The sequence below is a fragment of the Myotis lucifugus genome, unplaced genomic scaffold, assembly GCF_000147115.1.
Source record: "Myotis lucifugus unplaced genomic scaffold, Myoluc2.0 scaffold_274, whole genome shotgun sequence".
Taxonomy (NCBI): Eukaryota; Metazoa; Chordata; class Mammalia; order Chiroptera; family Vespertilionidae; genus Myotis; species Myotis lucifugus.
Window position 1 is genome coordinate 632,005 of NW_005871322.1, and position 11,275 is coordinate 643,279.

General features: G+C 60.3%; 3 protein-coding genes and 1 long non-coding RNA gene across 10 annotated transcripts in view; 3 read left to right on the forward strand and 1 right to left on the reverse strand.

Annotated features, from left to right (window-relative positions):
* Positions 1-132: 132 nt before the first annotated feature.
* TRADD (TNFRSF1A associated via death domain) lies at positions 133-5,509 on the reverse strand. 4 transcript variants are annotated; one of them, XM_006099388.3, is made up of 5 exons: positions 5,442-5,505; positions 2,398-2,556; positions 1,317-1,591; positions 1,043-1,238; positions 133-917 (listed from the first exon to the last, which is right to left on the reverse strand). In XM_006099388.3, exons 2-5 carry the CDS (start codon positions 2,546-2,548, stop codon positions 607-609), a joined length of 933 nt encoding a protein of 310 aa, XP_006099450.1. In that variant the 5' UTR covers positions 2,549-2,556; positions 5,442-5,505; the 3' UTR covers positions 133-606. The 4 variants fall into 4 exon arrangements, with proteins under 4 accessions (XP_006099450.1, XP_023618862.1, XP_023618863.1 ...); XM_023763094.1 differs by lacking the exon at positions 5,442-5,505 and adding an exon at positions 4,492-4,613; XM_023763095.1 differs by lacking the exon at positions 2,398-2,556 and having other exon boundaries at positions 1,317-2,082; positions 5,442-5,509.
* On the forward strand, positions 1,235-4,498 carry LOC111828058. Its single transcript, XR_002831818.1, has 3 exons — positions 1,235-1,422; positions 2,410-2,500; positions 3,221-4,498. It is a non-coding gene; the product is annotated as an uncharacterized LOC111828058 (long non-coding RNA).
* A 3-nt stretch (positions 5,510-5,512) lies between the features above and the next one.
* FBXL8 (F-box and leucine rich repeat protein 8) lies at positions 5,513-9,389 on the forward strand. 4 transcript variants are annotated; one of them, XM_023763092.1, is made up of 4 exons: positions 5,513-5,645; positions 5,946-7,491; positions 8,073-9,043; positions 9,096-9,389. In XM_023763092.1, coding segments are annotated over exons 2-4 (1,125 nt in total). In that variant the 5' UTR covers positions 5,513-5,645; positions 5,946-7,339; the 3' UTR covers positions 9,098-9,389. The 4 variants fall into 4 exon arrangements, with proteins under 4 accessions (XP_023618860.1, XP_023618859.1, XP_006099449.1 ...); XM_023763091.1 differs by having other exon boundaries at positions 8,073-9,389; XM_006099387.3 differs by having other exon boundaries at positions 5,518-5,645; positions 7,297-7,491; positions 8,073-9,389.
* A 545-nt stretch (positions 9,390-9,934) lies between these two features.
* HSF4 (heat shock transcription factor 4) overlaps positions 9,935-11,275 on the forward strand; it is a 5,043-nt gene continuing 3,702 nt past the window's right edge. Inside the window, exons 1-4 of the mRNA XM_006099390.3 lie at positions 9,935-10,074; positions 10,702-10,810; positions 10,900-11,028; positions 11,129-11,261. Coding sequence (XP_006099452.1) covers positions 9,952-10,074; positions 10,702-10,810; positions 10,900-11,028; positions 11,129-11,261 — 494 coding nt within the window. The 5' untranslated portion in view covers positions 9,935-9,951. The remainder of the gene's footprint in view (positions 10,075-10,701; positions 10,811-10,899; positions 11,029-11,128; positions 11,262-11,275) is intronic.

Genomic DNA, 11,275 nt, shown 5'->3' on the forward strand with positions numbered 1-11,275 from the left:
ATAAGCCAAGGTTGCAGGCTCCATCCTTAGGGCACATACAAGCAGCAACCAATGAATGCATAAATGGGTGGACCAACAACTTGATGTTTCTCTCTTCCTTCCTCTCTTTCCCTCAAATCAAAAAATTAAATGTTAAAGAGAAACAGGTAACATTTTATTACTGTTGCTTAATACTTGGAGTCCCATATTGAGTGTGAATTGGGAGCTGTCTTGTTCACCAAAGGTATTTGTAGCACCCAGGATGATGCCTAAAACAACAGCAGGTGCCTAATGAGTGATTGTGCAATGAGAAGAGGTAAGGGCTGGCCAAAAGCCCCCCTTCTGGGATAGGTAAGGTGAGGCCGACCTCTGCAGCAGATCGCCCCCACACTCTGTCCCTATCATAGTATCTGGGGCGGAATCCCCAATGGCACCCCAGCAGGCATGGTGGGTGCCGGTCTGACTCCTGGAGAAGACAGTCAATTCTGCCCAGCAGCGCCAAGTAGGGTTGTAAGTCCTGTGAATGGACAGGGCAGCCGTAGCAGCAAGAAGGGACCCTAGAGTCATCCAGGTGCTCCAAACCCTGGCTGGGCAACTGGCTGACCGTCCCTGTGTCTGGTGCCCAGCCTAGGCCAGGGCGCTATCGGGATGCGCCAGGCCCAGCAAGTCCTCTGCCAAGCTGGTGAGCTCGTTCTCCTCGAGCGCCTCCACCAGGCGCTGCAGCGTGGCGCGGCGGCCCTCGGCCTGCACGAAGCGCCTCAGTAGCTGGAAAGCTTGCTCGTACAACCCCTCGCGCTCGTACTCATAGGCCAGGGAGTCGAGCACTGGGTCCCTCAGTGCCCGACAGCCACGCTGCAGGGAGCGTCCAACCTTGCGCCATTTGAGGCCCACTGAGCGCGCAAACGTCTGCTGGTCCTGCAGGCTTATTGGCCGGTTCACTGCAAGAGGGGGGGGCGGGGGGGAGAAGCGGAGTGAGCTGGGGGCGGGGGCACACCGATACCCTTCCATTCCCGCCCTGCCATTTCCAGGTGACCCTGTCTCTGCCTCTCCAAGAGCGCCTCACCTATGGGCTGGCCCTGGAACATAAAAGTCTGGCCAGATGGTGGCGGTGGCGGTGGCTTCTCCGACGAAGATGGGGCCAGGGACTGCAAGGGGGCTGGAGCTACCTCTACGTTGCCACCCTGGCCCCCTGAGCCAAAAGTCAGATTCCGGAGCGCATCCTCCAACTCCGTGAGTTCCTCGTCCCGGAGCCGGTCAGGCTAGGGAGAGGAATGCTGCGTCGGTGGGGGTCTTAGCCACGAATCCCTGCCCCACCTCTGGGCCCAGTCCCGCCGCACCTTCTGGGCAAAGATGCTACTCAAACAACGCTCCTCATCTGCCAGGAAGGCGTCCAGCCGCTCCGCGCCGGCGCGCAGCTCCAGTTGCAACGGCACCGAGTGCAGGGTGAGCGATGCGGCCAAGCGGCCCTCCAACGCGGCGCGCAGCGCCCCCTCGCGGTAGGCGCGGAGGAAGCGGCCGCAGGGCTGGCGTCCGCAGAAACGCAGCTGCACAATCAGCTGCGGATCGCTGCGGTGGATCTTGAGCATCTGCAACTCGTCAGGGCTCCCGCTCTCTGCGGAGGCGGCAGTCAGGCGCCAGACGGTCCCCCACCGGACCGTTCTCCAAGCAGTCGGAGGAGGGGTGAAGCCCGCGGTCAGAGCCCCTCCCTAGCCCCCAGACCTAGGAGCGCGGGTTTACCCCAGAGCTCCCAGCCAGAAAACAAAATTGGGATGCCAGAATGAAGGCCGGGACCTATCCCAGGGAGTGGGTACCATCCTAGCCCCATCTCTGGAGCCCCAAATTAAGGTGGGCAAAAGGGACATGCGGAGAGACTTTGCAGCACAGAGGGGGGCGAATGCCCTGGACAGCCAAGCCATCTGGGTAGGAGGCCAGCGGGGCAGGGAAGGGGTGGGAGGTCTCGGATCTTAGGCCTCCACCAAGTATGGCTCCTGCTGCCCCAGAGTGGGATCCCCCAACGAGGCTCAGTCTCCTGTGCCTCTGCCCTGATATGGGAAAGGGGGACCCCGAAGGTAGTTACTGGGAAGGGGTTTGGGGCAAGGAGTGCTGCAGTGAGAGAGGAAAAGAGGAGAGAGATGTGCGTGATTAGTAGAAAGCAGTGATCCGACTGGTTTGGGGAGTGGAGGACGTTAGTGCACACATAGGTAGACCATACATAGACACGTAGATTAGATATCTACATATGGGTAACGAAGAAGACAGCCTAAGCAACCAGTCCAATCCTTGCCATCAAATCTTTTCCCTACTGGCGGTTAGGCACATGCCCACAGAGTGGAACAGATTGGGGAGGGGAGGTGTCTCAGCCCCTGGCCCCGCCCACCAAGAGCCTCCCCTTTTACACCGTATGACTCAATCACCCACCTGCCAATGCAGCCCGAAGAGCCCTGTACACCTCCACCTTCTGCTGGGGATGAGCGTAAGCGTCTGACAGGACCACCTTGTCCAGCGAGGACTCCACAAACAGGTATGCACTGCCCACCCACTCCTCGAGCCCATTTGGCCCAGCCGCCATCTCGCCTCCTGGAGATGCAGATAGGCATCCAGATCACCCCAAACCCAGCCCTGGGGGCAACCCATCCAGTCCCACATGGCCCAGTTGTCCCCACCCAGTTGGCATACTTGTTCATCATCTCACAGGCAGCCTCTTGTGTGTCTGGCTCTACAGAGTCCAGCCCAGCTCAGCCCAAACTTGCAGTGAGGACTGTCCCTCCCTCCACTGCCTTCTCAGAAGAAGAGCCCGTGGTCACAGTAGCGAGAGGGGGAAGGTACTATCCTGCAGTGGAGGCAGAGAAGTTATGCCTTTTCCTCAGACCAATTGTCTCTCTTACCAAAGCTGACCGGAGACATCATCCTGGAGGTGCCCATGCCACAGCCAACGGGACCCATGTCCTGGTATGCCCTGAGCTTAAACTTGAGCTCCCAGGATCCCTTAGGACCACAGCCCCCCTCTCCCACCACAGCAGTGTTCTCACCTGCATTCCTAACTACACATTCTGACTTCACTTCAAAGGATACCTATAGTTTGTGCCTGCCCAGATTCCCTTCCCCAATCCTGATGGACGTTGGGGGCCTTTAATCCATGTGCCTGTTGGGAGGGCTGACCCCACTCCCTAGCTCCAGGTGTGGGCATGTGAAACAGGCCTGGCCAACCTGCATATTCCATTCACCTTTCTAAAATGATTAGTTCAAAGTTGGGCAGATTCAAGACAGACCAAGCAACCTGCAACTTTGGCTGGACCAACAGGAAAGAGGCACTAGTTTCTCTTCCCTTGGGGCTGAGCTGAAGGAAGGGGAGGTCTCCCTCCTTTGTCACTGCTTGGGAAGAGCCTGAATGAGAATGAAACTGGCACAAAGGAAACAGAGCCCAGAGATGAGGACGTGCACTCCCAACCACACACTGTGCCCCTGGCTCCAGCTGCACCCTGGACTTCTCAGTTATGTGAGCGAAATCATTTCTTTTTGGTCCAAAGTACTTGGAGCTGGGCTCTGTCTTATGCAACTGAAATTGTTCTATTACAGATTCCTTCCCTGTTCAGAGAGAGCCAGGGCCCCGCGGGTTCTGGCATATCCTCCCTCTACTGACAAAATCCTAGCCCTAGACCAGGGGCAAAATTCCCTGTGCACCAGGGAACCACACTGCACTGACCTTCAGTTCAGTGGCCTCTTAGTCACAGTGCCAAGAGGCCTGCTCCTTCCTCCTCACCTCACCTGAGGCAACATCCCACCCTTATCTACCCTATAAACATGGGCTCAAGACCCCACCTCCTGCCCCATCAGCCTTCTTTACTCTCTGGTCTTTGGCATTTACATATGGTGGGTAGGAGCGTGCTGAGCCCCAGTGTGAGCACCCTGGACTGATTCATTGCTCTGGACAGTACAGATGGGGTGGTCTCAGCTGGCATCTATGTACATGAGGGACAGGGAACCTCGGAGGAGGGATGCCAGAAGGAGCCAGGACCATAGACTTGGATAGTGTTGGGGCTGCTGTTTCAGATCTGCCCCAGACCTTAACCTGAGAGCCAAAGCCTGGACAGTAACTGGGCAGGGGCCATGCAGCATCGCCCAGACCTGGCAAGAAAAATACCTGGTGATGGTCCTATCCTGAGTCTGAGCCCAGGGATATGGCTTTTGAGCCCCCCACCCCCACACCAATAACCTTTTGGTAGAAAACATAGTAATACTTGTGTGTTTACCCAAAACAATGCTCTATGGGAATGGAGGAGATTGGGGGGGGGGGGTCAATTGTCATTGTATTTAGCAATATTCTATTTTATGTAATATACATGTCCTTTGTATTAAAAAAGCAAAATTAATTTGTTTTCCTTAAAAAGCAAAAAAATAAAAACAAAACAAAAACGGGGTGAATCTCTGTAGGTGCAAGTGAGGCCAAGTAGGGAGAGAAGGGGGGAGCCCTGGGGAAGAGACCCAGGGGGGTAGAAGAGTGTGAAAACCTACCCTGGAAACGTCTGCTCTTTCATGTTTTCTTAGTCCCCTGACTTGAAGGTGCAGACCCCACGGATGTATGTGGTCCCGCCCCCAAGGGGTGGAGGGGGGTGGTAGGATGAGCCAGTCTGCCCTGCAGGCTTTTCGGGGAGGCGGTTGGGGGGGGGGCACTGGAACCTGGAGGAGTGGGGGGACGCTCCATCACACTCACTAGGGCTGGACAAATGGGGGAAGTCAAACAGGTCTGCCGGGCCCTCGGCTCCTAGTCCCCTTGGGAACTCCTCCTACGCCTCCTTCCACGGAAGCCCCTCCTCGGGAAGCCCCAAGCCTCACCCTCCTGGAGTCTGCCTCCCTGGGCCGGGCCAGGATGGGTCCCGGAAACGCTTGCTGGGCTGAGACTGAGTGACACGTGGGTACCGACTCAAGAAAATACACCTCTACAGGCAGGGGCCATCGCCCCATTAACACACCCTCACAGTGGGGGAGGGGGAGGGGGACCAGCCCCACCTCTGGCCGGGTGAGCGGCCACAGCCTGCGGGCGTGGGCCCTAGAGGACTGGAAGCCTGCGACTCCTAGCATCCAGGCGGGCGCGCCCCCTACTCAGCTGCACCCCTTCTGGGCCCTGCAGGGGAGCTCCCAAGCCTCCCACTGGCCCACCCTCACGCTGGGATTTCTCACGCACGACTGGTTGGGACGGGGCAAGAGGTCTTTGCTCACAGATTCATTCAAAACCAGCTCCGCCTTCTCACCTGCGGCCTCTCGAATGCCCCTAGCTGGGACAGGGAACCTGGGGGCCAAGGTCGGTACCCCTTTTCCTGCCTCCCACGTAAACAGCCCAATAGGCCACCGCTACCCCCTGGCCGGCAGCCGCGGATGACAACCTCCCCGCTTCCACGATCCTGAGCCAGGATCCACCTCTGCTCCCGCCAGCACCGCGAAGCCCACCCACCCTCTGCACTAACCTGGCCCCCAGGCCCGGCCTGGCTTCCCACGCCAGCTCCACTGGGTTCGCGCTGCTTCCGGGTGTGCGCCAAGCGCAGGGGCGGCGCCCCAGCTCGAGCCGCCTCGTCCGCCCCGGCGTCCCGCCCCCGGGGCTCCTTCTGGCCCATTGCTCTCCACCGCGAGTCCCGAGCCTGTGGGCAAAGCCCACCCGGTCCACTGAGCAGGTAAGACACTGGCGTCCGAGGTTAGACGGCAGGAAACACTGCCCGCGGCCAGGGACCTCGGGGACTTGTGGCTCTAACGAGACCACAGGGCTCCGGGGCGAGAGAGCTGCCCCGCTTCCTCGGGCGGGAAACAGACGGGTCAACAAAGGGACGTCCCCTGGGGACCAGAATTTTCGGGTGCTTTCTGGGGGATCGAGCTCGATGATCTCTGATCTCCGATCTCTGCGGCTCCCGGCCACTCAAGACGGGGTGCCGGTGGGTCCCAGGTGGAAGCCTGATCGAGGGTGTCTGAACTTCCAGGACACACGCGCGAATTCCAGCAGGAAGCGTTAGTCTGGAAAATACGGGAAATCGAAAACTGGCAAGTGGTGTGGAACGTGGTGTATGAAAACCTTCAAGCACCTTAAAATAACATTGGCAACTTAAAAGAGGATGCACACTTTTCCAACAACGCCCGCCCGGGAAAGGCCGCGCTCGGGGGTGGACCTGCGGAATCCCAGCTGAGTCTGGGAGCCTGGACTGCCCTGGGGTCAAGATCGGGACTTGAACCCAGAGCCCCAAGCTTTCCTCCCACTAGTTTCTCATTGGAAGTACCCGGGACGTCTTCCCGGCGCGGGGAGGACGGGAAAGGGCATTCCCCTCTCTAGGCGGATTCAGCGGTGCCCCACCCGCTCCTCCGCTTCCTGATTGGCTCTGGTCCCTGTCAATTAAAAGTCTTCCCTAATGCTCCCGCCCTATTAACCCTATTGTCACTCTCTAGGGACCGGCGAGGCTAGTAGGGGGGTTATCTCCTTGGGACCTGTAGAGTCCACCGGCGCCTGTTGAAATTCAGATTCCTGGACCCTCCTCTTTCCAGAGAGTCTGATTTAGTAGATGGGGCCGCGGATTCTGTATTGGGAACAAATGTGGGAGTGGTTCCGGGCCCCTCACAGTCTGAGAAGCCCTCATTTCAACTGCCCTCCAGGTAGGGCTTGGGCCCAGTCCTTCCCTAGTACTGAGGGTCCAAGCTGGGAAGGAAGCAGTTCAGAGACCCCTGAAGACTGGCCTGGGCAGCTCTGAGAGTTATGTAAAGGGAGGCAGGGGAAGGGGAGGTGGGCTGTCTGAGCTGGATGGGGAGGACCAGGTTGTTCAGAGTCAGGGCCTATGCAGTCGCCTTCCAACCTCTCTAGGAAAGACTTTAGTAACTGGGAGGACGATCAGAGAGCATTGTCTAAAACCTGGGCACTTGGACTTTATCAACTTGGTGCATAGATCGTGCTTGCTTTCCTTGTAATACTGTATAAAATGGGGATTTCCCCCCCCCCCAACAAGTGATAATGTAGTTTAAAGGAGAATCAGATGTTCTCTCTTTCCCCTCTAAATGAGAAAATAAATCAGAAATCCTTCAGCATCCAGGGCCGACTTCATGAGTCTGAGACCTGTGCAGTAGCACAGGGCCCATGCTTGGTTTGATGACTTGGTTAAATGCTCTGCTTGTCACTGGCGTGAAGTTCTTAAACATGTTTTGAACGAGTACTGCATTTTCATTTTGCACTGGGCTCCACAAATTGTGTATTAGCTCCTGGGCCACAGGTATTTCCATACATGGGCTCTGGTGTTCTCCTCCACACTCTGGCTTCCAGGGGCCCAGGGACACCCTTCTCTCTCCAAGCCAGAGCTGCTGGGAGCCTCACACCCCCCACCCCACGCCAGCAATGGCTGAGCCTGGAGAGCAGCTGCCGGAGGAGGTGCTGGCGCTCATCTTCTGCCACCTGCCCCTGCGGGACCGCGCTGCCGCCGCCAGGGTCTGCAGAGCCTGGGCCGCTGCTGCCATCTGCAGCGCTGTGTGGCACGACACGACCATCAGGTGAGCCCGTTCCTCCCCTCCTTCCTCTTGCCACCTTCCAGTCTTCTCCCTCTCTCCGTGGAGTCTGGGGGTTGGGGAGATTCAGTGACTCCCTGTATTAAAAAGAATAATAATTACTAACGTTTATTGACTGCCTACTATGTACCATTGTTATAAGTGCCTTACATGTATTAATTAATAGATAGTATTATCTCCATTGCACAGATGGAAAATTGAGGCAGAAAGAGTTAAACACTTCCTGCAAGGCACTCAGCTAGAGTGTAGCAGAAGCGAGTGTGAACTTGGCTATGCATGTCTCCTTAGAGACCACTGAGAAAACCCAGTTCCTAAAACCCTGGCTCTCCATGCCAGGGTTTCAACTTGTATCAGATGCATCTGAAGTCTTCTAAAGGGATAGGGTGGGCGTTCCCTCCCCGCATTAGGCTAGTTTGGGGCAGCCAGGCATGGTCCGGTCAGAGAGGTGTATGGGTAGGGAGCAGAAGGGGATGGTAGTTGGAATCCAGGCCGAGGGATGGGTAGAGGTTTCTTTTCTGCTGTCGGGGACACAGCCCATGCTTTTTCTCCACCGCTCTAACCCCAAGTTGCTACTGTGAGCGAGAAGGCATGCTGCCACCATATCTGTCAGCCTGCCTGGACCACATTCGCAATCTGCGGCTGGAATTTGACCCATCGAAGGAGCCGAGCCGCCGGATGGCCACGGAGCTGCTGACAGCGCTGGCAGGCCGTACCCCAGGACTTCGAGGCCTGCGCCTGGAGTGTCGAGGAGAGAAGCCGCTCTTCGACGCGGGCCGCGATGTCCTGGACGCCGTGTCCGCCATCTGCCGGGCCGCTCGCGAATTGCGTCACCTCGACCTGCGGCGCTTGCCCTTCACTCTGGACGACGCGCTGGTGCTGCGGGCGGCACGCGGCTGCCCCGAGCTCCGCAGCCTTTTCCTGAACAACGGTACGCTGGTGGGCAGCGTGGGGCCGGGCTCCGTGCTCGAGCTGCTAGAGGCCTGCCCGCGCCTCTGCACCCTCGGCCTGCACCTGGCCAGCCTGTCACACGCCGCCCTCGAGGTGCTGGCGGCGCCGGACCGCGCGCCTTTCGCTCTCCTGGCCTTGCGGTGCGCCTGCCCTGAGGACACACGGGCCCCCCCTCTGCCCAACGAAGCCTGGGCCGTGTTGCGCCGCCGCCACCCTGGACTGGTGGTGGAGGTGGAACTGGAGCCGGCGATGCCCGCGGAGAGCGTGACGCGCGTTCTGCAGCCCGCAGTGCCGGTGGCTGCGCTGCGCCTCTGCCTCTCTGGTGACAGCGCCGGCCCCGTGCGCTTCGCGGCGCTGCACTACGCCGCCACCTTGCGCGCGCTCGAGGTGCGCGCCGCCGCTTCTGCCGAGCTGGACTCCGCGCTAGAGCTGCTGGCGGAGCGCTGCCCGGGCCTGCGCGAGGTGCACTGCTTCTGCGTGGTGCGACCCTCCGTCCTGCACGCCTTCCTCGCGCACTGCCCGCGCCTGCGCAGCTACACGCTCAAACTAACGCGGGAGCGCCATCCCTGGCGGCCCACGCGCGTGGAGTGACGGGGCAAGCCCTCTCCCGCCCCTGCCCCCAGCAGGCGTGCGGCCCCTCAGATGCCGGGTGGATGTGCCCAAGAGAGCGCCAACTGCTAACCGGCTCCGTCAGGACTCTGTTGCCACTTGTGCCTCTCGAGGATTTGGGGGGAGGGGTGCCCTGCGTCCACTCAATGCTCTGGACATCTGCAGGCGCCCCGAGTGCCCGGGGTACTGGGATCACCCTCCTCCAACCTCCCTCCTCTGGGAATGCCGCGCCAGCTCCGCAACCCCCTCCCCCCGGGTGGGGGCGGGGAGGGCACAAGCGCAGGCCGAGCCTCAGGGTAAGTGTGGAATAAACAAATCCTGCGGTACTTCTGCGTCCGGTGACAGACCTGGTCGGCTCTGAAGGGGGCGGGCAGGCATCCTGCAGAGGTCGGAGGAGGAGTGGGCGAGATTGAGACCGCAAGGTCCGCTGCACCGAAACAGCTGCGGGAGGCAGGGGTGCGGCGAAGCCCCAGGATTCCGGAGGGGGGTGTCCGCTTCTCCGCCTCCCGCCCTTCTCCGCTCCTCTCTGACCGCTCGGAGGCTTCACTGTGCCATGGCCTTCGCCTTCTAGGACTTTACCAGCGCACACCAGGCTGCGCACAGGCCATTTCTTCCGAAGGAAAATGGAAGACATAGCGGTTCTGAGAAGGGTGGAACTCGAACCCAGGCCACCTCTCCCCTGCACGCACATCCGATCCCAGCCTGCCCTTTCTGTCTGCTGGTGGGGTGGCCCAGGCTGAGCCCCGCCCCGTGGGGGCACGTGGCCCCCACCTGACCCGGCGCTGGGAGGCGGAGTAGGGCAGGGCGGGCGGCAAACACAGCACTTTCCGTGGCTTTGACCAGACCGCGGCGGACCGGCCGAGCGCGGAGCTGGGCCGAGACTCCACCATGCAGGAGGCGCCAGCCGCGCTGCCCGCGGAGCCGGGCCCCAGCCCCGTGCCCGCCTTCCTCGGCAAGCTGTGGGCGCTGGTGGGCGACCCGAGCACAGACCACCTGATTCGCTGGAGCCCGGTGAGGGCTGGGGCCCCTGCTCGCCCCCAGGGGCACTCGGGATTCCTCCCCGTCCGTGAGCATCCTCTCCCACCCCACCCCCGCCGAGGCCGGCTGTGGGCTCCTCGGTTCAGCGGTCCAGGATGGTTTATCTTGGAGGGGGTGTGCGAGATGGAGTGAGGTGACCTGTGGGCGAGGAAGGAGAAGGAGCCTTCTGGAAACTTAGAGGTTCTTTATGGTCATTTAGTTCCCACACCAACCCATCAGACAGATCGGAAAACAGAGGCCAGAAGAGAAGGGCTGGGTCTGATTCTAGTTCAGAGTCGCATCATGGGTCTGGCAACCCCCCCTCCTCCCCTTGTGGGGCTGGAACCCAGGTCTGGCCTCGGCAGCTCCTCTCCTGAGAACCAGGTACGGAGTCGGGGTCCAGCTGGGCTAGGGATTCATTGTGATCACTCCAGGCTGGGCCTCGGAACTGGTTCTAGCCTGGCCTCATCCCTGGTTCCTGAGGGACAGGGTCCCAGAGCGAGTGTGTGTGTGTGTGTGTGTGTGTGTGTGGTGGGTGTGGGTGCGCGCGCGCGCCTGGCCCTGGACGGGCACCACTCACGCTGCCCTCCGGTCTCGGTGGGAGGGCGGCGTTCTCCGCAGAGCGGGACCAGTTTCCTCGTAAACGACCAGAGCCGCTTCGCCAAGGAAGTGCTGCCCCAGTACTTCAAGCACAGCAACATGGCGAGCTTTGTTCGGCAACTCAATATGTGTGAGTCCCCAGGTCCTGGCAGGAGTTGGCGGTGGGTGACTTGGTGCGAGGGGGTGGGGCCATTTACGGCTCCACGCCGCACCCCGCAGACGGTTTTCGGAAGGTGGTGAGCATTGAGCAGGGAGGCCTCCTCCGGCCCGAGCGCGACCACGTGGAGTTCCAGCACCCGAGCTTCGTGCGTGGCCGGGAGCAACTACTGGACCGCGTGCGGCGCAAAGGTGGGGCAGCCCGCAGGGCCCAGCGAACCCGGGTGGAGGTTGCTGGGACGGCTGGCCCAGTTTCCTGTGACTCAGGCCCCACCGTGCCTCCCGCCTGCAGGCGCCTGCGCTCCCAGTGACGATGGCCGCTGGCCCCCCGAGGACCTGGGCCGGCTGCTGGGCGAGGTGCAAGCTTTTCGGGGAGCGCAGGAGAGCACTGAGGCGCGGCTGCGGGAGCTCCAGGCAGTACGGGGGTGGGGGGTGGGGG

Bases quoted from the DNA above. Each gene is read 5' to 3' on its own strand.
- TRADD (XM_006099388.3), bottom strand. From the start codon at position 2,548: ATGGCGGCTGGGCCAAATGGGCTCGAGGAGTGGGTGGGCAGTGCATAC. The intron at 1,239-1,316 runs GTGCGGCGGGAC...TCCTCTCCCTAG, and splicing joins GTAGCATCTTTGCCCAGAAG to CCTGACCGGCTCCGGGACGA. The intron at 918-1,042 runs GTGAGGCGCTCT...CCCCTCTTGCAG, and splicing joins GTTCCAGGGCCAGCCCATAG to TGAACCGGCCAATAAGCCTG.
- FBXL8 (XM_023763091.1), top strand. From the start codon at position 7,340: ATGGCTGAGCCTGGAGAGCAGCTGCCGGAGGAGGTGCTGGCGCTCATC. The intron at 7,492-8,072 runs GTGAGCCCGTTC...TCTAACCCCAAG, and splicing joins TGGCACGACACGACCATCAG to TTGCTACTGTGAGCGAGAAG.